Raw genomic sequence first — 24417 nt, forward strand, 5'->3', positions numbered from 1 at the left:
AATCAACTAATTTTACAGTTTTCAAGTGGTACTCGTAATTTCTAAATTTGCAGAAAAATACGTAATTTTCTAAGTGTTCTTTACTGAAATTAATGACACAATAAAATATTGTTTGAAAATTGAAAACATGCCGAAACTCATTGCAACTAGGAGTGAGAAAATTAAGAAAAAAAATTAATTGCCATAATTTTACTCTATACTTAGGATTAAGTAAATTTTTAAAATTTTATCCTGAAGTAAGAGTGTTTTGTGTTATTGGAATTAATTATTACAATTACAAGATTGTTGAACATAATATCATTGGGGCTTATTTTAGTGCCACGCATTTTTCACGGTGCTGACTTGTTGATTTAGTTTATAGATCACTTTTAAAAATTATTCTTTATTGTAAAAAAATCACTTCAAAAATAACATAAAAATTGAAATTGAACATCAACTGTATCCAAAAAAAAGAAAAGAAAAGAAATTGAACATCAATTAAATCCGATTATGAATTTGTTTGAATTTATGCGTCATTCAAATTATTTATAGAAGGACCACAATTTGGAGTTTTTGGATGCCACATGTTCCCTGACCAATCACCAAAACTGATGATTAATAAAAATAGATAAAAACATAACTTATTATTATATTCAACCACACCATAACAACAACACATGAAGATTATTGAGACCTTTCTGAGATTGCATTAAAATTAAAAATATATTTAAAAAAAAGTTTCCCTTACAAAGCAGGGTTGAAGTTCTTCAGCATCATATCAAGGACTTTTTCTAGATTCTGATAAGATGAACCACCGGGCCTAGTCGCCGCCTCCGCCTTCTTCTTCCACTCCAAAGCCTTCTCCTTCATCTCCTTCCCCTTCTCCGACGACCCCTCCATCACCTCCACCACCATCCTCCTTACCTCCTCCCTCTTCACGTCCGGCCCTACCTCCATTCCCGTACCCCACTCAACACACGCATACCGGCAGTTCGTCTGTTGCTCGGCAAAAAACGGCCAGCACACCATCGGCTTCCCAGCGCACACGCTCTCCACCGTCGAGTTCCACCCACAATGCGTCAAAAACCCTCCGACCGCCGGGTGGTTCAGCACCTGTTCCTGTGAGCACCAGCTCGCTATGAGCCCTCTTCCTTCCGTCTCTTCCTTAAACTCCTTGGAGAAAATCACGGAACCGCCTTCGACGAGGTCGGGTCTGACCACCCACAGGAACTGGCACTTGCTGGCGGCGAGACCCCAAGCAAACTCGGCCAGATGGTCGGAGGTCATGGTGGTGATACTGCCGTAGTTAACGTAAAAGACGGAGCTGGGTTCTTGAGAATCAAGCCATTGGAGACAATGGGTGTCTTCTTTCCAGAGGTTGGAGCCTATGGAGGACATGAGCTTGTGGTTTTGAGGAATTTGTTGGAGGAGGAGAGGGAGAGGGCCGACGGTGAAAATGGGAGCAGAGTAGATGGAAGAAAGATATTGCAGGGAGGTTTGTTCAAATTCGTCGAAGGTGTTGATGATGATCATGGTGGCTTCATGAGCTGCTTTGACTTCTCCGATGAAGTAGTTGAGCATTATGTCGTTTGGGTCGGTGGTTCTGATGAAACTTGGGATGTCCCTTAATCTGAGGTTGTCGATTCCTGGAATCCAATCCACTTTCGTCTCCAGGAATCCATTTGTCAGACAACTCTCATCTGCCCCAAAAACACACACGTTAATTAGAAATACAAGTAATAATTTGAAGTTATAATTGAGATATCGAACCTCTCACTTGTAAGTGAACTTAGTTTTTATAGCATTAGGCTATATATAATTTCTAACTTCTAACAAGACTGAGACACTGATTGCATGAAAGAACAGACCCACCTTCTTTATTATTGCGAGCAAGAGTATAGGGCAGAGATGTCTTTTCATCAATTTTAATTTACAATTTGAAAATTAATTTTATTTAACATGATATTTTAAAAACAAAAATCAAAATAAAAAGTTCATTTAAATCTCAGCATCGCACATGTTGTTAATTAAGAACCACAAGACTGGCCTGCGATTCCAAGGCCAAACAAATCCCATGTGATGAAAACTGATATGTATGAAAAGCAACATCTATTTTGGGACATAGAAACCTAAAACCCCCAACGTATGCGAAAAAGAACTACAATATAAGCCAATACAACATCAAATATGGATGAGATCTGTGGCGTGTAAACCATATATTTCTGTTTTTGAAGAAGAAGAAGAAGTACCTTTGAGTGGAACGAGGCCTTGATCAACCAGATAGCGATACTGGGCATACCCAACAAAGCCACAAGCACTGGCAGTCCAAAACAACGCGCTAGGAATTCCCAAAGCATTAGCAGCTTTGAGGGAAAAGGTCATGACCCCATCGAAGACGACACAGGTGATGGGAGGGACATGGCCGGCAGAGGCCGAGCTCTGAAGGCGACGGAGAAGCCTGACAAAAGGGTCGAAGCAGGTGGTGCTGGTGGAGTGGCAGAGAGAAGGGATGTGTTGGGTGGCGTCGGCGTCGGAGGGAGGAAGGCCGTCGGGGATGGTCTCGTAGCGGAAGTCCGGGAGGCCGTCGACGGCGTGAGGACCTCTGCTTCGGAGCAAGCGCTTGTGGTTGAACTCAGAGTTGACGAAGGTGATATGGAAGCCTCTGGAGTAAAGAAGCTTGGCGAACTTCATCATTGGGTTCACATGGCCTTGAGCTGGGTATGGAATCATCACGGCATGGGGCTTCACTTCGCATATGGAACCCATCTCTCTCTCTCTCTCTCACTGTCTGTTTGTGTCTAACTTAGAGAGAGAGTGTATGTAAATCTCTTATCTCTCACTGCACTGCTGAGTAAGAGCTGTGTGATGTGGGCTAGTTCTTGATGAGCGCCTGCTTATTTATACACGAATGGAGGATTCTGATATTATATTTTGATCAGGAAATATAAAATAGGGTACTCCCGATCCTTAATATAAATCCTATTTAATTAATTTGATTAGATTATGAAAATTTGGTGAGTTAATTAATTATGATGAATATGACATGTTTTTCTTAAAATACATTAATTATCATCATTACATCCTCCCTCCTTTTCATATTTGATTATGGTTGAGGGAGTATCAATAGAGGTGATTTGAGAAAAATTGATAAAATATAAAAAAAAAAATAGGTCTTATATTTATATTTAGAACCAAAATTAACTCTATAATTAAGTTATATATTAAGGGGCAGAGTATTGTTCAAATATAGGCTCCATTTGACATGAAGCGCCACTGGGTGGTTGGGGTTCGGATTCATATTGGTGTAGCTCGTTTTAACATGTTTGGCACGAGGATCTAAATAATACTTTCAAAATTATTCATGGAATTGAACATCATTTTGACCAAATTATTCCTGTAATATTTTACAAACTCCTATTTTTATTTATTAGAAGGGTATACAAGTCTTGTCTCAAAATATTATTCCATGGCAAACATAAAAGGCTTATTCTGGCCCACTCCAACTCCTACTCCCAATCCCTTGAAATTCTGATCCGCGTACCAAATGGGCCCATAATGTGTCGCCACCATTTCATTGCTTAACATAATACATAAGCGCTACTTAATTCATTTGGATTGATTGAGAAAGTTAGTTAAATTATCTAAAGATATAGTATGTGGTATGATCTACTTTAAATATACTTCTATATAGCATTACATTATACTACCTCCACTTCTTAATATAAGACCCTGTTTGACTTTTATTTTTATCCTAAGTATAAGGTAGTCCTTCTAATAATTATAGTTCTAGCCAATATAGTTGATTAGTAAGGATATTTTAGGAAAGAAAACACCTATTTATTACAAATAACTAACTTAGCTTCTTTTTTTAATCTCTTCAAATTAGTCAACTGGGTCTTATAATTAGGACCGGAGGTAGTATATCAGTTTATAAATTAGATTTAAAAAATCAATAAATATAAGATATAAAATAGATCATTAAGTAGGACTTACATTTACTTTAAGACCCTAACTAGCTCTTACATTTAAGCTAGGAAGAATATTAGTATGTCTTTATTATCAAACCTCCTCCTACATATTTAATTTTATCTAATGCATTACTTTTTTTTTTCCCCCCGCTTAGTATCCTTAACTAATTGTAAAATTTTACAACTAATTCGCTTAACTTGTGTAAATAGTTTTTATTGAGGGTAATTTCAAACGTTTACAATAAATAAATAATTTTAACTAAAAGTGGTAATTGGATTTTATAAAAAGGGGGAGTGTATATATCACAGATATCAGGAGAAGTTTGTATATTAAATAGTGCAGTTTAATTTGTGCAGATTAAATAGAGAGATCGTTTACTCTATATATGTATTACTTTATTTTAATTTTAACTTTTTTAAGGAAACAAAATAAAATAAAGTAGTAGGGTGGTTTATTGAAAGGAGAGGGACAAATAAGGAAGGCAAGCTGGGAAAAAAAAATGAAATAATGACTGATGAGAGATGAGTGAAAGTGAGACGTGAAATGCAAAGCCAAAATATGTAAAGATTTTCTGGCCTTGCTTGATAGAGTAGTTTTAAAAGAATATAATGAAAGCTTAGTCATTCAGAAGTGTTGGTTACTCTTAATAGCACTTTTTAAAAGTGTTTTTATATAAGTTGAAATAAATTTTTTTCACATATTTATTTTGTATTCTGTAAAATTATATTTAAAAATTATGGTTTGGTTTTTACCTAATTACCCCCCTCTTAGTCAATATTGATGATATATTTTTTTGGGTGAAATAAGAGTTTATAAATTATATTTTATAATATAATTAGATTTTTTTTGGTGTAGCGTCCTCAAGATAAAGAATTAATTAGCTAAAAAAATTCTCATAAAAAAATTTAAAAGGTATAGCTGTACGAAATCAAATTAAAAATTTATCAAAAGAAAATTACTTCATCTTATATTTTATTGTTCAATTTTTATGCAAGAGAAATTGGATTTTCAAAAATAGATATCGGGAAATGAATTTGGGGGATTGAATCTTCGCCAAGAATATAATACAACATTCCAAGCTAATTACAAAGACGATCATGGATTGTTCATCCTAATCTAGGTAATCCAGATTAATTTTGAATGATCCAAATTTAATTTGAATTCTTTCGATATCTTAAACAATTTTTTTTACTTTAATAGATATAGAATTTAAAATAAAAACAATTTTTATAACTAACACTTCTTTTGAAAAAATAAATTGATCATTAAAAATCACAAATAACAATTTTAAATCAATAAAATTTTCGATAGTTTAACTTGCATTACAATAACCGGCACATACAGTAGTGGTCATCGGCATTGAATGAGTATTCAAAATTAAATATTTAACATATGGGGAGAAAATTCTAGTTATTTATTACAGCGTACGCGTGCCTATATAAACTCTAGCAAGCTTTAGTAATTATGAGTCATATACAATGTATCTCACTTTTCAAACTCACTTTGGTACTCAAGACTCACGCTAACTTAATTTAATGCCCTAAACATTGAAAAAACATATAAAATCGATGCAAATGCATGAACAATCCAACGGATTCCAATTTTTCATAATATAAATGATCTCGACTTATTTTATATATATTATTTGTCAAAGTTCTTCATTATATATATTCTTTGTCAAAATTCTTCATTAATAAAATCAAATATACTTTTTTTATATACTACTTTCGATTCTAAATATAAAAACTACTTGATTAATTTGAGTAGATTAAAGAAATAAGTTAAGTTAGTTATTTGTAATAAATATATATTATCTTTCCTAAAATATCCTTACTAATCGAGTTTATTAGTTAGAATTACTTTATTAAAAGGACTATCTTAAGAAAAAATGAATAAATACGAAAGATAAAATGAATTGGGATCTTATATTTAGGATTAAAATAAAAGTCAAATAAAATCTTATATTAAGAATAAATAGATTAATCGACAGCATGAATATCTCCTAAAGCAGTAGTAATACTATTTCTACATATGATTAGAACATAAACATATGCACTCGAATGAATCCTTAATCGTTCGTGATTGTTTGTAGACATGAAAGTGGTTTTTTTTTATTATATAAAAAGAAATGACCCAAACGCTATTATGAAAGTGCTCAATTTTAATAATAGAAAAATACTATATTGTCTCCATTTTCATATATTGAGGTGGGTTAATAAAATATTTAGTTTATCAAGTTTGCCTTCATTTTGGTTTTGGTCCCTCAAAAGGTAAAATAGTTCAAGTTTTTATTACATTATAGGTACCAATATTTTAAATGAAATGAAACTTGAATGACCAAAACCATATTATTTAAAACTTAATGAATCAAAACCAAAATAAGAATAAACTTAAAAAAATAAAAATTATATTAACCCTATTGAGAATCAAAAAAACGCTTAAACATTACTCCTCGTGATAAGCTTGATGAGCAAGGTCATTCACAAAATTACGCAACATTAATGATTATCTTTTAAGCAAAATGGATGCTAAACTAAACACTTTGAAAAAGGTTGTATTGTTGAGTTTCAGTCCAAGTCATGATTTTGAGGGAAAAAATATATTTTTAATTTTGGATGGATGTTTGGATGAATAGGAAGGAAAATTTTGATTTTCAACAAAAATTTCTTTTTTCCCCCGCTAAATCTTGATATGGATCAGTTATATCCCTCTTACCAGGGGAGTAGTTAGTTTTGGTCCTTACAGTTTCATAATGACTTGATATGAGTTTAACAAATTATTCTTATATTTTTACACAAGTTTTGATTTTGATCCTAAGAACTAATAATAACATTAATTTAATATATTTAAATATTATCGTCTTGAACACGTTATACTTTCTATTGTAGAAAGTTTGAACTAATAATATATTAAAATATAAATTAAGAATAATGGAAGTATCTTTCAAATACATGAAGTGGCAGTGATCAGTCACGGTCACGTTATACATTAGGGCTCAAATAAAATAATAGAGGCGTCCAAATCACGTCAAACGAGAAAAAAAGAAAAATCAGTGTCGTCAACGGGTCTATTTTGTTTTGGCCAATTATTTTGGAGCAGAGACGAAGTCCAAATTGACACACTCCTCTCGTTCTATTTATTCCTATAGAATAAAAAAAAAAATTTTATCTTATTTATAGGTATTAAAAGAAATTTTTTATGTAAATGTATAATTTTAGCGTTCATTTATCATTATACTGATTTTATTTATATGGGGCATAATATATATTAAATAAGGATAAAATTAAAAAGTTATTAAATTTTAAATAAAAGTTAATAAATTTTAAATTTTTTTTTAATTTGTGTGAAACATATTAAAAATGAGTTATAAATAGGATGAGAGGAATTGTCTTGTTCTTGCGCTAGACGACAAACGGACGACGCCGAATCGACAGTCCTTCAACGCTGTTATCGCAAGGACGCTACGTTTCAAGCTTCGTCTCATATGATTTCACAATCTCGTGCCCTGTATGATTTCACAATCTCGTGCCTTTTTTTTGGCCAGCAGACAATCTCGTGCCTTGACCTTAAGGCTAAAACGACAAAACATTTCAACCTAACTAATTCACTGTAAGTATTACTTTTCTTACTGCCGGCTTTCTTGGAATCTTTTGGTGCGCTAGCATAATGTAACTATCTTCAAAGATAAAGGCTAGCACTTGAATTCTTATATACTTAGCTAGGGGGATAGAGCCAGGAAAAAAATGGGAGAAATTGAATATAATAACTAAAAAAATCTTACGATGAGTGAGCAATAGAAATTAATAAGTTGTAATGCAGAAAATAATAATAGGCTTATGCTGGTAGCTTGTTGCGTTATTGAAATTTCTTCTAGTTATATTTATTTCTTAGGATCTTATAATGATTTTCCCCAAAAAGAAACAACTTGGAGGGGCGAACAGCAAAATTTAAATTATTAAGGGTAAATATGCATCCAATATTTTGATTTTATCTCTTAGGTCAGCTCCATACTTTAATTTTTTTTAGCGATACAATTTTATCTATAATCTTTTTTTTTCCAGTGCTTCTAGCATCTCACTATTGTTTTTAGTACATCTAGTATCCTAAGGATTAGGTTATTAGATGCAATAAAAAAACTAATATCGGGATCCTATATGCATAAAAAAAAATAAGATCATGGATAAAATTATACATTAAAAAAAATTAGAATGTTGAATGTACTTAAAAAATAAGATCAAGATGCTGGATATATTTTGGTCCAATCATAATTACTTTTAGGGAAAATTAGTTTGCCAATCCTTATAGTTTTACCTGATTTTGAATCAGATCCTTGTAGTTTTTTTCTTTTTTATTGAATCCTTATTATATTTTTTTGTTTTGATGGAAGTCCTTCTGTTATAACACTGTTAGTTTAGGCTTATTGGCGCGTCTTCTCTTCTTAATTACTCAGCTTCTCTGATCTCTCTTCCTACTCAACTTCCTTCTCACTCCTCCGCCCAATTGCGAGCAATCTCTACTCTCTCTCTCTCTCTCTCTCTCTCTTCACAATCAACGTCTTTCAATTCTTGCCCGCCTTTCCCAATGACACCCACAGCGTCCCCATTCTTTTTTCTCTCTCATCTTCCATTCTTTCTTTCCTTCCTTTCTCTCTACTAGTAGTATCTTCATTTCCTTAATTTAATCATGACGTTGGATTTCTCCTCATGTATTTTTTATTATACCCATGTAGCCAACTCTAACCTTGTCATCGGTGATATTTAATTCTAGACATGTGCAGTTTCAAAATGGTACGTGAGAAATTTTTCATAAATAAATGTTCGTAAGCTCTTGACCCAAGTTCATGAATACATAGAGCGCATGTGGAAAAGGGAGAAATTGTTTCTCTTGGAAGAGCTTCTCATGGCGGTGAAGATGTAGAGAGAGAAAGAAAGGAGAGAGAGTGAGAATGGAAGAGTAGCTAAGAAGGAGATTGGGGGTGTGTCGTTGGGAAGGAGAGGGGGGAAGAAGACGATGATTACAGAAAGAGAGAGAAAATATTGATCAGTTGCAGATTGTATGAAGGAGTGGTGGAGAAGCTAAGCAAGAAGACGTGCCATATAAACTTAAACTAACAGTGTTATAACGGAAGGACTTCTATCAAAACAAAAAAATATAATAAGGATTTAATAAAAAAGAAAAAAAGTATAAGGACCTTATTTAAAATCAGATAAAATTACAAGTACTGGCAAATTAATTTTCCCTTACTTTTAATTATAACATTTTTTGGTCAAACTAAACACACAACATTAATTATAAATTATTGTGCTAAATTTTACGCTTGTATATACTGAGCTATATTTCAGACTCAATCATGGGCTTTAGACATATGGACCAAGCCCAGCCCGTATATAACTTAAACACTGTATTCCTTCTCCAGTTCTGCACATTTTTCCTTTGAAGTTTTGTTTCTACATTGGAAGACTTTGTTAAATTTAATCGTTTGGATTTAATAGTTTTTAAAAGTATGATTAAATTAATCTGCATTGTTAAAGTTTTATTTGAATGATTGGTAATTGCAATAAAGACGTAGTAGAGAAGCACACAGTAAAGAGAAACTGGACTCATCAAATATAATAACTTCATTATCAACAAAACCAATTTTTTTAGATAATTTTCATCTCTATATAGTTAACGCAATATCTGCCTTATATTGCCGCGTCCACTATATATAAATCAACATACCAGTATTCTGTGTGTACAAAATTTACAAATATCAATATTTTCTGTGTATAAAATTGATCAAGTTCTCCTCACCAATAAACTTTTAGAATTTACTTCCTCCCATTCAAATATATATGAGTTATTTTCAACTGATTCAAATGTATTTAAAATGTAAATAATTAAAAGCTAGCAAAAGTAAAATTGTTATAAAACTTGAGTAGTTTTCAAATTTTCCCTTAATTAATTACATTAACTTTTATTATGTTCAATCTTAAATATAAGAATTAGATAAATTTAATGTTTGTTTTAGTTCTAAATATAATATCACAATCTATTTTGCTCCCAAATTTGTAATTTTTTTTCAAAGTACTCCTATCGATTACATAAATTAAAGAGATTTACACCATAGAATAATTCTAATGCATATGATTAAATATGATAGTTTAAGAAATTAAACCAATACACATTTTTTTAATAATAACTAACTTAGCTAATTTTTTTTAGTATTTATAAATTAGTTATCCAATTTTTACAGAGAACATTGCACCATCATATTTTCTACTCTCTCTTGTACTACTCTTCATATTGCACAGTTTTCTATAGAGTCGATAACTCTTAAATATCTTTTATAATTATATAGAGTATATATGAAAAATATAATATTTCATACTGCAACAAACTAAAAAACATCTTATATAATTGAAGTTCAATATTTCACCATTAAGCTTTACAAATTTAGAAATGGTCCGTGTGTTTGTGTAAACCACTTTAGCGAGTTTCCATCCATTTTCTTAGTTGTTTAAACTTATTCTTCCTCTATAATGTTATTATATTCCTTTATCTTTCATTATCAGTTTCCCTATTTAAATAGATGCTTTGTCTATACGTCAGCCATCCCTCTTGACCAATTTAATAGGGAAATGACACTTGAAGACCAATAACAACCAAGGTTGTTGATGGGAATTAAAATTTGTCTGTTGATCTAAATCAAAAGATGAAACAGAAACATGGCCATACGCTTGTGTGTGTGTGTATTCTAAATCTGCTACCAACTAAGGTGTATTATGTCTGACAGAAAAACTTCATAACCAAAGTGGAAATAGGATTATTCTAAATTTCTAATTAACTTCCTTGATGTAGCACATCCTTGATCACTTTCTCCAAGTTGACGAATGAAAAACCGCCAGGTTGTGTGTTCTCTTCTGCAATTTTCTTCCACTCTAAACATTTTTGTCTCATCTTCTTCCCCTTCTCTCCTTCCATCAACTCATTCACAAGCTTCTCCACTTCTTCTCTCTTCACGTTATTGTCAATCTCAACCCCTATTCCCCACTCTTTGCATGCATACCTACAGTTGGTTTGTTGATCTCCAAAGAAAGGCCAACACGCCATAGGAACTCCTGCACAAATACTCTCAGTCATGGAGTTCCACCCACAATGTGTCAAGAAGCCTCCAATGGATGAATGGTTCAACACTTTTTCTTGTTCACACCAGTTTGCTACGAAGCCTCTTTCTTTAGTCTCACTCAAAAACTCAGAAGATAAAATTACTGAGCCACCATTCACAAGGTCAGGTCTTATAATCCACAAGAAGGGTTTCTTGCTATTGGCTAAACCCCAAGCAAACTCATACAGTTGTTCTGGGGACATAACTGTGATGCTTCCAAAATTCACGTAAATCACAGATCTAGGTTCTTTGTGTTGTAGCCAATCAATGCATTGAGTCTCTTCTTTCCAAAGACTAAAATTTAGAGACGCCAATTGGTTGTTATTATGTGGAGTTTGATTCAAAAAAGAAGGGAGAGGGCCTATTGAGTAAAGAGGAGGTTGGTAAATGGAGGAAAGAGCTTTCACTGCCTCACCTTCAAGCTCATCAAATGTGTTGAAACAAATGGCATGGGCTTTGTGAGATTTTTCCATCATTTCATTGAGAAAGTCCAAGATTAAATCATTTGGGTCTGTTGTTCTCACAAAGGAAGGCAGATCCTTTAGCTTGATATTTCTCATACCTGGAATCCAATCTATTTCTTTCTCCAGGTACCCATTTGTCAGATAACTCTCATCTGCACATTGAAATAAAAAAAAATCATCATATCCCTTGAATTATGAGACATACAGAACATTGAACCAAACACTATGACATGAAGAATAGTTACTCTGATATAGCACAGTAAGAGTATAATGATACCTTTAAGAGGTATAAGGCCTCTTTCAGCTAGCTTTCGAAAGTGAGCAAGGGCCAGGTATGAATAAGTACTAGCAGGCCAATAGAGAATGATGGGGAGTTGAAGAGCTTGAGTAGCTTCAACAGTGAAGACCATGCAGCCATCAGAAACCAAGCAAGTGACTGGGGGAATGAAGCCATTAGAGGCGGAGCGATGGAGTCTAGTAAGAAGGTTCTGGAAGGGAAGGGAGAAGTTCTTTCTGATAGAGTCACAAAGAGAGGCTATGTCTTGAGTGGCATTATCATCTGCAGGGGGAGGAAGACCGTCTGGGATGGTTTCAAATTGAAAATCTGGGAGTGCGTCAAGGATTTTGATGCCTTTTGATCTAAGCAAGCGTTTATGGTTGAACTCAGTGTTGACGAAGGTTATGAAAAAGCCTCGAAGATGAAGAAGCTTTGCTAGTTTCAGCACTGAGATGATGTGGCCTTGAGCTGGAAATGGAGTCAACACAGCATGTGGTTTTGATCCTCCTCCTGCAATAGAACCCATTGCTGTATTTCAAATCTCTCTCTCTCTCTCTCTCTCTCTCTCTCTCTCTCTCTCTCTCAATGTTGAATCTGAAGCTCGGGTTATAGGGATTAGGCAACAGGTGTATGAGGTTTTATAAAGCATAATGATGCGCAGACACCACAAACATTGTCGACAATGGTGGAAAAGTCCAACTTGAGCCGAAATGGATAATAGTGCGCTAGAGATTAGTCAATTAGGTTACCCGCAAATGAAACGTCAAAGAAAAATCATTTGTAGAAGCGATGGCCTTTGACTGATAAATTAATTCTACCTATTATCTTTAATATAAGAGCTAATTAGACATTTAATTTGATTCTAAACATAAAACTTCAATTCATCTTGTCCCTCATATTTATCTTTTTTTTTTAAAGTACACTTGCGTATACTAATGGTGTTATCAAATGGCAGTTTTAGCTAATACACATAATTAGTAAAGATATTTGAGGAGAGATAACATATATTTATTACAAATAACTAATCTAATAAACTTTCTTAATGTACTCAAATTAGTCAATTAACTTTATATTAAGTATTAGAAGTAGTGGGATAATATTGACTATGGATTCTGGATCTTGAATATTTGGTGCAATTTCGTATTATTCTTTGTATTCCATGATGAGGGGGTTTTTATTTTTTTTAAAAGAGAAAACTTACGAGTGTTGTATGTGAGAGAATGTGAAGAAAATGTAGAAAAAACTGTACAGCACACATACCGGATGTTGACAAAATAAACTTTAGACTCATCTAAACATCTTATAGATTATCCAAATTAATTTTGGACAGTACAGATTTAATTTAATTTTTTTAAAATAATTTTTATTTTAATAAATATATAATTTAAAATAAAGATAACATTATAATTAAAAAATTAAAAATGGTTTTATTATTTAAAAATTGGAGATTAAAAATTTTAAATCTTTAATGTCTACAAACATTAGAGTTTGGATAATATAGTTTTTATGATAACTATGAGCGCACGATGTTGAAGGTGGTGATGAGCTCTGACCGAATGCTGAGTTTGGATACTATTTTTGTTCTTATGTGAAGAAATGGATGGGTTTGGAATGAATTTGGCTTTGTTTACGCGTGGAAAGGGACGAAGACCCAAATGCCAGATTCATTGCACCATGAAACTTACAATTGATATCCATTAATAAATATAAAATTCAAAATCAAGACAAGAAAGCTGAAATGTCATTTTCCAATTGCTTAGGATTTTAATAGGGAGAATAAAAAAAAGAATTTGAAAATTGCGGGTTTGTTTAATTTCTTGTTCTGAAAATATATTTTATCAATAAAAGAACTTGCTCGGTAAGATTTTGTGGTTGTTTAAAAAAATAATATGTTTTAAAAAATTAAAAATAAAAAGAATTTTTCGATGTTTTCTTGTTTTTGTTTTATATTTTTTAATTTAAAAAAATTAGAAAAATTTTCTCCTTGTCTCAACCACCGCTGGCCGTATATCACCGTCGGCGACGCCGCCACCTGATTTTTTTGTTTTAGGTATAATTTGTTTAAAAGCAGCTCAAATAATTGAAGCATGAAACAAGAAAGAACAACGTCGTCACTTTAGTCGAAAAAAAAGAAAATCAACACCACAGTTACAGTCAAATATAAATATCTAAACAGATCTTTACTTGAACAAAACCATTTCAACTGCAGTTATGGAATATATAATCCAATAATTGTTATATTGAAGAAATAAGTTTTTATCATCATTTATTACAAGCAAATTTCACCATTGATACGATTTATATTGGATAAATCTGAACATGGGTATCTAATTTTTTTTGTTGTAGTAGCACATCCTTGATCACTTTCTCCAAGTTGATGAATGAAGAACCGCCAGGTTGTGTGTTCTCTTCTGCAATTTTCTTCCACTCTAAACATTTTTGTCTCATCTTCTTCCCCTTCTCTCCCTCCATCAACTCATTCACAAGCTTCTCCACTTCTTCTCTCTTCACATTATTGTCAATCTCAACCCCTATTCCCCACTCTTTGCATGCATACCTACAATTGGTTTGTTGATCTCCAAAGAAAGGCCAACACGCCATAGGAACTCCTGCACAAATACTCTCAGTCATAGAGTTCCACCCACAATGTGTCAAGAAGCCTCCAATGGACGAGTGGTTCAACACTTTTTCTTGTTCACACCAGTTTGCTATGAAGCCTCTTTCTTTGGTTTCACTCAAAAACTCAGAAGATAGAATCACTGAGCCACCATTCACAAGGTCAGGTCTTATGATCCACAAGAAGGGTTTCTTGCTATTGGCTAAACCCCAAGCAAACTCATACAGTTGTTCTGGGGACATAATTGTGATGCTTCCAAAATTCACATAAACCACAGACCTAGGTTCCTTGGTTTCTAGCCAATCAAGGCATTGAGTGTCTTCTTTCCAAAGACTAAGATCTAGAGATGGCAATGGGTTGTGTTGTGGACTTTCGTTTATCAATAAAGGGAAAGGACCTACTGTATAAAGAGGATTTGGGAAAATGGAGGAAAGGGCTTTCGCTGCCTCACCTTCAAGCTCATTGAATGTGTTGAAACAAATGGCTGATGCTCTCTGAGCTCTTTCCATCTCTTTAATGATAAAGTTCACCATCAAATCATTTGGATCCGTTGTCCTCACAAAACTGGGAAGTTCCTTTAGTTTGATATTTCTCATACCCGGAATCCAATCTATTTCTTTCTCCAAGTATCCATTTGTCAGATAACTCTCGTCTGCACGTCAAATCACTAAATCATATATTGAGACCTTCAAGGATGAAGCAGATCGAAGATTAAAACATATATGTCATGAAGAAATTAATAGTAGGATAATACCTTTAAGTGGTACAAGGCCTCTTTCGACTAGATTCCTATAGTGCACAGCAGCCAAGAATGAGTAAGTACTTGCAGGGCAAAGTAGAACAACAGGGAGACCAAATGCTTCAGCAGCTTCCACAGTGAAAGTCATGAGACAATCAGAAACCAAGCAAGTGACTTGGGGAATAAGCTCTTGGGAGGCAGAATCATTGAGCCGAGCAAGAAGGTTCTGGAAGGGGAGTAGGCAGTTCTTAGTGGTAGACTCACAGAGAGAGGGTATGTCTTGAGTAACATTATCATTAGCAGGAGGAGGAAGACCATCTGGGATGGTTTCAAATCGAAAATCTGGGAGCCCATCAAGAACTTTGAGACCCCTTGACTTGAGCAAGCGTTTATGGTTGAACTCAGTGTTGATGAAGGTTATGAAGAAACCTCGAAAGAGAAGGAGTTCTGCTAGTTTGAGCATTGGATTGATATGGCCTTGAGCTGGATAAGGAATCAACACAGCATGAGGCTTCTTGCTCTCTTGGTTGGAACCCATCTGTGTATTCTCTATTTCTTCAGCTTGCGAAACAAATATCTCCATATATAGAAAGAAACAAGTTTGACACAAATTTAAAAGAAGTATAAAATATATCAATTATATTTAGTGGTTCTGCATTTACGGCGGATAAGCAACAATTTAAATATCTTGGGAATGATTGTCCTTTGGAGAAAAATATGGTTACTATCTTGTATCTGAATATGACGACAAACATCGACATAAATGCTTCCCTGTGTGTGAGGAAACTAAGCGAATCAAATCCTGATGCACCGGAATGAGAGGTGCAGAACAGATTATGAACTCGTTTTGGATCAAGTGACGAACTCGTTTCTGACAAGTGGCAATGCTCGAGATCTTTTTTTTTTGGGTACTCCTCTATTCTTTAATATAAGATCTATTTAACTAATTTGATTATATTAAGGAAGTTAGTTAAGTTAGTTAATTATAAGAAAAGCGACTCATTTTTCTCAAAACACTATGATCATCTTTCTTAATATTCTCTTTCTCTCTTCTACTTGATTATGGTTGAGGGAGTATCTATAAGGGTAATTTAGAGAAAATTGATAAATATGAGAAACAGATCTTATATTTAGGACCAAAACCAATTCAAAAATTGAGTCCGGTATTAAGGACCCGAGGAGTATATAATTTTAGAACATTTTCGTCGTGAACTCAATTAATTTTGGACCTCCAAAACTTACTTTTCTAGTGAAAGAAACTAGTAATGAATTTTGGATCATGCATGATGAGCTTGACTTTTGATATATGTATAAAAGTGGTTAAATATTTCAGTGATTTTTACAAGATCTCAAAATTTAAATTGGTTTGGTTTTTTTTTTAATATAAGATTCTATTTAGGGATATTTGAACATTAAATGCTATTTATTAATTTTGCTTATAATTAATTTTCTGTTCTCTCTTCTCATCTTTTTCTCATATACGACATTCTCTTTTATCTTACTACTATTATTTCTCTCTTTCATTTGTCTCTTTATTAAATAAGGATATATTTAAAAAAATTGATTGTTACATATTTAATATTTTTAATTAATTTTAACTGTTTTTTTAAGTCATATAATTTAACTACAAGGATCTTATGAAAAAGGCTAGAAAAACTAACACGGTGAGTTCATTCCTTTTGGGGAATCTCACAGTTGTCTGATAAACATCTCATCCAGCATGTCAATGTGGAACTCATCACATTGTGCCCTGGATATATGCAACATCTTTTAGAAGTAATGTTTGATTTAAAATGTGTGTATATAATTGAGAAGTTTAAGTGTGAGTACCTCTCAATCTTTAGTTGTATTTTCTTGTTATATATTCTAAGATGTTTGTGAATATAAAAAAAAATTATTCGATTCAAATTGTAGGTCATCTAGTAATGTTAACGAATTCCTTTGGTTAAAAAAAAAAAAAGAAGTAATGTCAACTAATTTTTTTCTACGGCAAAAAAAGAAAAAACGTTAACTAATTCTTTCCAACTATATCTTTATACTCTCATGCCTTTTAATATGCTATGAGCCACATAAATAATATGTTTTGGGACCTCCTCTTTGCGATATCGTTAATCATTAGGGTACAATTAAAGAGAAAATCATAACAAAAAGATGTTAAAAATTGAAAAATTATATACAAAGACTCGTTCACAAAAATTGTTATCATTTGTTTATCGATTATTATCAAAATTCGTACTAATATTGTAATAGGCCCCTATTTACACTTTTTCAATTTTCAAACCTTTTTTTTTATAATGATTTTCTCAAAAATTAAAAACGAATCACATTTTCATAAGATTAATTAATGACAAAAGTACTTTTTTGGAGTTTTGCTCCCTTGCCCAAGTGGGAAAAATCTTCGTTACTTACTATTTCAAAACCAATCAAGGTATTTTTAGAAATATCATATATTCTTTTTTTTTTGGGTTACAAATAGGTATCTTTTTATTATAAGTAATTCTATTGGAGATATTATCATATATTGAAAGTGAATATAATCATATATGACAAAAAAGGATTGGGTTTAGCCGAGATCGATCACTTTATTAGAGGACAATCCAACCGCGTTAGATGGGCTGTTTACATTTTAAACATCCTTTAGCGTCTCTAACTTGTAATTATAGTTGGTGATGCGTGAGATTTTTTTTTTTTTGGGGTTAACATAGCCCTGTAGAATTTCATTCTTTAATGGAATTTCTCCTTTTTTTTTATTTAAAAAATCATTCTTAAACGCATCATCTCCAGTGAAATAGAGAGAGCAAAATGAAAAAAATGCAGGTGTCCTTCTCCAGTGTACGTAACAGTAACAGGTAAATCAAGTTGCTCGAGGTCTAATGGCCACGTCCATATAAATCATGGGCCTTTAGACACATAAATGGGCCAGGCCCAACCCATGCATATTCAAAAAAAAAACCACACAGTGAAAATGGAGAGAGATAGCAGCTACAGAAGCATGAACCTCTCTTTTATGCATGTGTATAAGTGATATGATAATAAGTAGAACACTGATTATAAGTAATAACAAAGAACCGACTGCACTCAGTAAAGTGCCCTTATTAATATAACCTTTCTGGAATTGCCCATAAATTTAAGAACAAACAAACAATCCCTTAACAAGTGGGTTTCAAAATCTTGAGCATATTATCAGTGACCTTCTCCAGATTCTGATAAGAAGAACCGCCGGGTCTGGCGGCCTCCTCCGCCTTCCTCTTCCACTCCAAAGCCTTCTCCTTCATTTTCTTCCCCTTCTCCCATGACCCCTCCATCACCTCTACCACCATCATCCTCACCTCCTCCCTCGTCACCACCGGCCCCACCTCCACCCCTATCCCCCACTCCACACACGCATACCGACAGTTCGTCTGTTGCTCAGCGAAAAACGGCCAGCACACCGACGGCTTCCCGGCACACACACTCTCCAACGTCGAGTTCCAACCGGCATGCATCAGAAACCCTCCTACCGCCTCGTGGTTCAGAACCTGCTACTGCGAGCACCAGCTTACTATGAGCCCTCTTCCTTCAGTTTCAGCCTTAAACTCAGCGGATAAAATCACTGACCCGCCACCGTCAACGACGAGGTCGGGTCGGACCACCCACAAGAAATGGCACTTGCTGGCTGCGAGCCCCCACGCAAACTCGTCGAACTGGTCGGAGGTCATGGTGGTGATGCTGCCGTAGTTGACGTACAAGACGGAGTTGGGCTCATGGGAATCAAGCCATTGGAGATAGTGATGAGTGTTGTCTTCTTTCCAGAGGTTGGACCCAATAATGGAGGAAAGCCTGTCACTGTGAGGGGTTTGATGCAGGAGGAGAGAGAGAGGGCCGGTGGTAAAGATGGGAGGAAAGAAGATGGAGGAGAGATAGTGGAGAGAGTTTTGTTCGAATTCGTCGAAGGTGTTAATGATGATCATGGATGCTCTCTGAGCTGCTTCGATCTCTCCGATGAAGTAATTGAGCATGATGTCATCTGGATCGGTGGTTCGCATGAAGCTTGGGATGTCCCTTAGTCTAAGGTTGCTGATTCCTGGGATCCAATCCACTTTGGTTTCCAGGAATCCATTTGTCAGATAATCATCACCTGCATAAAGTTACCAACACAGTTTCTTGACAGGTTCAATGATGAATAGTATGTTTTTAGTATCTCGCCGTATGGTCAACATTAATTAACATACTCCTCCGATCCTAATTATAAGACCCAATTGACTTATTTGAGAAGATTAAAGAAGTAAGTTAAGTTGGTTATTTATAATAAATAAGTGTTGTCATTCCTAAAATATCCTTGCTAATTAAGTATATTGGCTAAAACTATCATTATTAGAAGGATTATCTTGGAAAAAAATGCATAAATATAAGAGACAAAATGGATTGGGGTCTTATAATTAGGACCAAATAAAAAGTCAAATTGGGTCTTATAATAAGGACTGGAGGAGTATATACATAACATAGTGTGATGTCACAATTTCAGGATTACACGTGAAATCTCTACAAATTTTCTCGTGTTGTCCTGGGAGTACGATTCCAATGCTTTCTTTTTAGATGCTTTTCCTTAAAAATGACTGTGTCACTGCTCGTGGTGTCAAATAGAATGCGACGAAGTTATGAAGTCTCAAACATTGAAGATCTATATACACGTGGCAGGTCAAGGTTATACATGTATTGCGTCCTCCTCCGGTTAGTAATATAAGAGTTGGTTAATTAATTTGAGTAAATTAAAAAAATTAGATAACTTACTTATTTTTAATAAGTAGATGTTATTTTTCTCAAAATATTCTTATTAATAATGTATATTAGCTAAAATTATAATTTGATAAAACCTTTAACACGTGCAAGTACTGCAAAAACTACATTAAAAAAATAAATAAATACGAGAGAGAAAATAAATTTAAGTTTTATATTTATAACCGAACTGGATGTTAAACTAACTCTTGTATTTATATTAAGAACTGGACAAAGCTTAAAGGTTATATATATTCAACATGCGTCAGAAAGTGGAAAAAACGACGAAGGATACCTTTGAGCGGAACAAGACCATGATCTACAAGATAGCGATACTGAGCATACCCCACAAGACCACAAGCACTTGCAGTCCAAAACCAGACACTTGGAATCTCCAAAAGGTTGGCGGCTTTCACGGCAAAGGTCATCATCCCATCAACAATGATGCAGGTCACGGGAGGGACGTGGCCGGCGGAAGCAGAACGCTGAAGGCGAGCCAGAAGTTTGAGAAAGGGGTCGAAGCAAGTGACAGAGATGGAGCGGCGGAGAGAAGGGATGTGTTGGGTGGCATCGGCGTCGGAGGGAGGAAGGCCGTCGGGGATGGTCTCGTAGCGGAAGTCCGGGAAGTTGTCGAGGGCGTGGGTTCCTCTGCTTCGGAGCAAGCGCTTGTGGTTGAACTCAGAGTTGACGAAGGTGATATGGAAGCCTCTGGAATGAAGAATATTGGCCAGCTTCGTCATTGGGTTTAAGTGCCCTTGAGCTGGGTACGGAACCACCACTGCATGGGGTTTAGCTTCAGATATCGAAGCAGCCATTGATCTCTCTCTCTCTCTCTCTCTCTCTCTCTCTCTCTCTCTCTCTCTGTGTTTATGAACCTCTTATCTCTCTGTCTCTATGTGTTGGCTTACGCTGTGTGATATGGGTCTGCATGGTTTTCTTATTTATACATGAGCTAGAAAATTATTTTAATAAAAAAACCCATTATCTTGGGGAACTTTATTCTTTTTAAAAAAAAAGTACATGGAAGAAGTTATATATACATATACCAATGAGTTTCAGTTCAAATCATCATGGTTTGTGTTTAAAATCTATTTAGGGTTTTAAATAGGTGTTTGGCTAGTATGCATTTAAAAAATGGCCAGTAAATATCATCTATCAATTATTATACCTTTTTGACAATAGCTCATCGTCAATTATTTTGAGCCTCAAACCAATCGAAACAGTAATGAAAAGTTGAAAGTACGTGCAAGATCGTCCAACTAGTTTTCGAACTTAAGTTATGAAAATAGCAATAACAGGCCCAAATTGGTCACATGTCCCATGATATGTGTCTACGGGCGCCATACGTGTACCGTGCGAATCAGTAACGATGTTCTAAATTCTAACAGCAGAAGCACTGACCCCTACATTTTAGGCTTATCACATGCATGCATGCATCCACGTTAAGGGAAAACATAGGCACAAAACCTAACCCTACTATTTGGATGCGAGAAATTCGGATAAAGCCAACCTAGCACTTATATATGTATAAAATTAATACAACGTTATCTACATTTTCGTTTATTATGAGGTTTTGCGAATGGAAGATAAGGATTGTGATTGAGATTGCCTAATCAGAAGTAATAAGCAATTCTTTATACGAAATACTCTTTTAATGAATTTTCTCAATCCCAATTTTTATTTTTATTTTTTATTCTCAATGCTTCATATTGAATGGGACCTATGTCTCCAGATGAAAATTGTAGTATCATTTCTATAAATCAATGCTCTTCTAATAACTAAATGATGATGATAAAGAATATGATGGGGATATTTTTGGAAGACATGCGCACAATGACTCAAAGAATGTGGGTAATTAATTAAGATGACTTGTATATCACTAATACAAAAACTATGAGCCAATGACCTTGTAACTTGGTCATATGAGAACTTTCTTATAAGTGAAAAGTCATAAGTCCGATCCTACGCTTGGACGTATCGCTCAAATAATTGGTCTGATACTGGATGTAGCTTTTGCCCAGGAAAGATGCCTAATTATTTACAACTCTTTGGTAGTTAAGGGTCGAGATACTGTTAGTCAGCAAATTAATATGACTTGTGAAGTATAGCAATCATTAGGAAATAATCGAGTTAGAGCTATAGCTATGAGTGCCACCAATGGTCTAATGAGAGAAATGAAAGTGATTGACACGGGAGCTCCTGTAAGTGTTCCAGTCGGTGGAGCAACTCCAACACTACTAAAAAAAAAGGGTCATTTTTGTCTGTTCTAGAGGCCTTTTTTGGTCTGTTTAGGGGGGACGTGGACAAAGGAGACATAGAAAGAAGTTACATACTCGTAAATTCAAAACAGATGAATATAGCCATAATATTCATCTATTCATTCATACATATTCCCCAACCTAGAGTAGCTAGATGGGGAAGTAAGATTAAGCCTCAAGATTCTAAATTAAAAAGAAAAATAACAGTTCTATAGAAAAAAGCAAATAATGAAATTGTTTAATTACCATCTCAAAATCTTTAATATATTGGGACTCTATAATTTCATATATGAAACGTATAATATAATATTCGCACTCTGCGCTACCTGGTTGTAGATGTCACTGCAATAAAATCGAAGTGAGTAGTAGTAAAGATGAATATGTATATATGTAGTTGGTGACATAAGAATTGAAAATGAAAACACTTACTTTTGGTTTGTGCCAAATAGTCTTGCCATTTTTCCCCTCACGCTTCCCACCTCGTATATAATATGTCTTGAAAGACCTATGACGAAACAAAAATGACCAGATAGTAGAACAACTTAATGAAGTACGAAAACTAAATATATGAGGACAAAACTTACGTGGTGAAGACACATTTCATTTCGTCATTTGAGCGACGGCCCAATGAATCAAACCAGTGCATGACATTATCTCTGAGGCAAGGAATGTACAATGACCAATGTCCACTGAAAAATAAAAAGAAAGGAAACCAGTAAAGATTCATTAGAAATTAAATATATAAACAAATATCAATATAAGCTACTTACTTTTCAATGATTGGAGCAAAATAACAAGGGAAGCCAGTGCCTGAAATGGTATTATCCATGTATCTCATCCGCTTATCAATACTATTCTTCAAAGGTTGCAAAACGGCTGGACACACATGAATCCATACAAATGTCCTTTTCTTGTAGAAATGCACAAGTTGTGAAAGTATCTATCATCATCAATTTGATATGAAACAAAAATTAGTTTACACATATAAGTTGAAAATGAGTAATTAGAAAATATAAATCATAAAATAGAATCACATTATTGCCAGTTGAATCCATACAATGTCTAGCTGATCTATGGATAAAAAGTCCTTGAGATCCTTCTGGTCAAATCCAAAATGATTTGTCCTTTGCTCCCCTACAATCCCAATAGGCATTTGTATATTGACTTTGTTAATTGATTCGTAAATGTCATACAATTGTGTCAAACAAAAAAATTTAGTAACATCTTCAACATTCTAATAGAAAGATAGAATAAAGATAAGTAACATAAGTAGCATATGAAAGAAAAATCAGAAAATGCTAGTGTGTTTTGTACCATGGGAGATATGATGTCAATGAGTTTTTTAGGCCATAAAATGAAATATCTTTTTGCTTGGCCAAGCTTGCCAACTTTGTCATTAGGGAACAACACGTCTACATCTACCTCCTCCTCTCGAATAGCCATAACCATCACCTTAACTGAGTCTGCTAGAATTTTTTGATGATGAATTTTAGACCCTTATGTGTATTTAATGGCATTAGCAACAACATGCATATTTGGGTCGTCTAAATAGAGAACACAAGGTTCTCCATCATTTGGTGTGGGACTAAGGTCAAACGGAGCTGACGACAATTGTGGATTGAAGCTCCTTTTTGTTCTTCCATAGGCTAGAGAATTCTGAGTACATGGTAGAAATGAAAGAATGAAATTAAATGAAAATAATGTTGGTAAAATTCAAAACAAATTAATTAAATTGTGATGAAATTTTATACTTGAGGTGTACATTCTTGTTGTTGAAATTGTCCTTGCCCAATTTGCATACTTGAGACCAAAGATCGCATCTCCTCTTGAATGTTGGGCATAAACTCATTTTTGAAGAATTGACGGACCTCATCACTTGTCATAATCTTTTGGCGAACTTGTTCTCAAATTTTGTCCATCAGCTTAGCACTTAGGACACTTTTGCCTGTAGAGCTTTGTGAACCGGAACCAAAGAATTGAGTTAAACCAACTGTCTTTGCTAACCCTCTCACTCGACCAGGATAATCTAACTTCCCAGTTGCAGCTACCAGGATGTCCATCTTTCCACTTAAAATAAAAGAATCTTGACTGCTGTACTCCTTAAGTGCATCCTATAACATACAAGTAATAAATGATAAGTAATTACAATTTGAATAGAATATGAATACTATTTTAATTTAGATTGTTTGAATTTAAGTACTTACAATTTTTT

The 24417-nt window shown here is 34.2% G+C and overlaps 4 protein-coding genes across 6 annotated transcripts in view; 1 reads left to right on the forward strand and 3 right to left on the reverse strand.

Moving 5' to 3' along the window:
* Nucleotides 1-621: 621 nt before the first annotated feature.
* Nucleotides 622-23005, reverse strand: LOC114756068 (7-deoxyloganetin glucosyltransferase-like). Of its 3 annotated transcripts, none has more exons than XM_028944980.1 (4): nt 23001-23005; nt 5997-6003; nt 2229-2726; nt 622-1679 (listed from the first exon to the last, which is right to left on the reverse strand). In XM_028944980.1, exons 3-4 carry the CDS (start codon nt 2707-2709, stop codon nt 724-726), a joined length of 1437 nt encoding a protein of 478 aa, XP_028800813.1. In that variant the 5' UTR covers nt 2710-2726; nt 5997-6003; nt 23001-23005; the 3' UTR covers nt 622-723. The 3 variants fall into 3 exon arrangements, with proteins under 3 accessions (XP_028800813.1, XP_028800812.1, XP_028800811.1); XM_028944979.1 differs by lacking the exons at nt 5997-6003; nt 23001-23005 and adding exons at nt 8466-8480; nt 15790-15797 and having other exon boundaries at nt 2229-2755; XM_028944978.1 differs by lacking the exons at nt 5997-6003; nt 23001-23005 and adding an exon at nt 15790-15803 and having other exon boundaries at nt 2229-2763.
* Nucleotides 10576-24417, reverse strand: part of LOC114756077 (7-deoxyloganetin glucosyltransferase-like) — a 91800-nt gene continuing 77958 nt past the window's right edge. The window contains exon 2 of the mRNA XM_028944990.1: nt 10576-11657. Within this exon, the coding sequence (XP_028800823.1) occupies nt 10771-11655 (885 nt within the window). The 5' untranslated portion in view covers nt 11656-11657 and the 3' untranslated portion in view covers nt 10576-10770. The remainder of the gene's footprint in view (nt 11658-24417) is intronic.
* LOC114756065 (7-deoxyloganetin glucosyltransferase) overlaps nt 12003-24417 on the forward strand; it is a 91379-nt gene continuing 78964 nt past the window's right edge. Inside the window, exon 1 of the mRNA XM_028944974.1 lies at nt 12003-12190. Within this exon, the coding sequence (XP_028800807.1) occupies nt 12027-12190 (164 nt within the window). The 5' untranslated portion in view covers nt 12003-12026. The remainder of the gene's footprint in view (nt 12191-24417) is intronic.
* LOC114756066 (7-deoxyloganetin glucosyltransferase-like) lies at nt 14020-15733 on the reverse strand. The gene is made up of 2 exons (XM_028944975.1): nt 15208-15733; nt 14020-15105 (listed from the first exon to the last, which is right to left on the reverse strand). The coding sequence occupies exons 1-2, from the start codon at nt 15728-15730 to the stop codon at nt 14135-14137; spliced, it is 1494 nt and encodes a 497-aa protein (XP_028800808.1). The 5' UTR covers nt 15731-15733; the 3' UTR covers nt 14020-14134.

Source organism: Neltuma alba, unplaced genomic scaffold (genome assembly GCF_004799145.2).
Source record: "Neltuma alba isolate B1F8T4 unplaced genomic scaffold, ASM479914v2 tig00010370_pilon, whole genome shotgun sequence".
Lineage (NCBI taxonomy): Eukaryota > Viridiplantae > Streptophyta > Magnoliopsida > Fabales > Fabaceae > Neltuma > Neltuma alba.

Excerpts from the sequence above, each read along its gene's own strand:
- LOC114756066 (XM_028944975.1), bottom strand. The coding sequence starts at position 15,730 with ATGGGTTCCAACCAAGAGAGCAAGAAGCCTCATGCTGTGTTGATTCCT. Across the intron at positions 15,106-15,207 it reads AGGCCTTGTACCACTTAAAG|ACGAGAGTTATCTGACAAAT; the intron begins GTATTATCCTAC and ends TTTGACGTGCAG.
- LOC114756068 (XM_028944978.1), bottom strand. The coding sequence starts at position 2,745 with ATGGGTTCCATATGCGAAGTGAAGCCCCATGCCGTGATGATTCCATAC. Across the intron at positions 1,680-2,228 it reads AGGCCTCGTTCCACTCAAAG|ATGAGAGTTGTCTGACAAAT; the intron begins GTACTTCTTCTT and ends TTTTTGGGGCAG.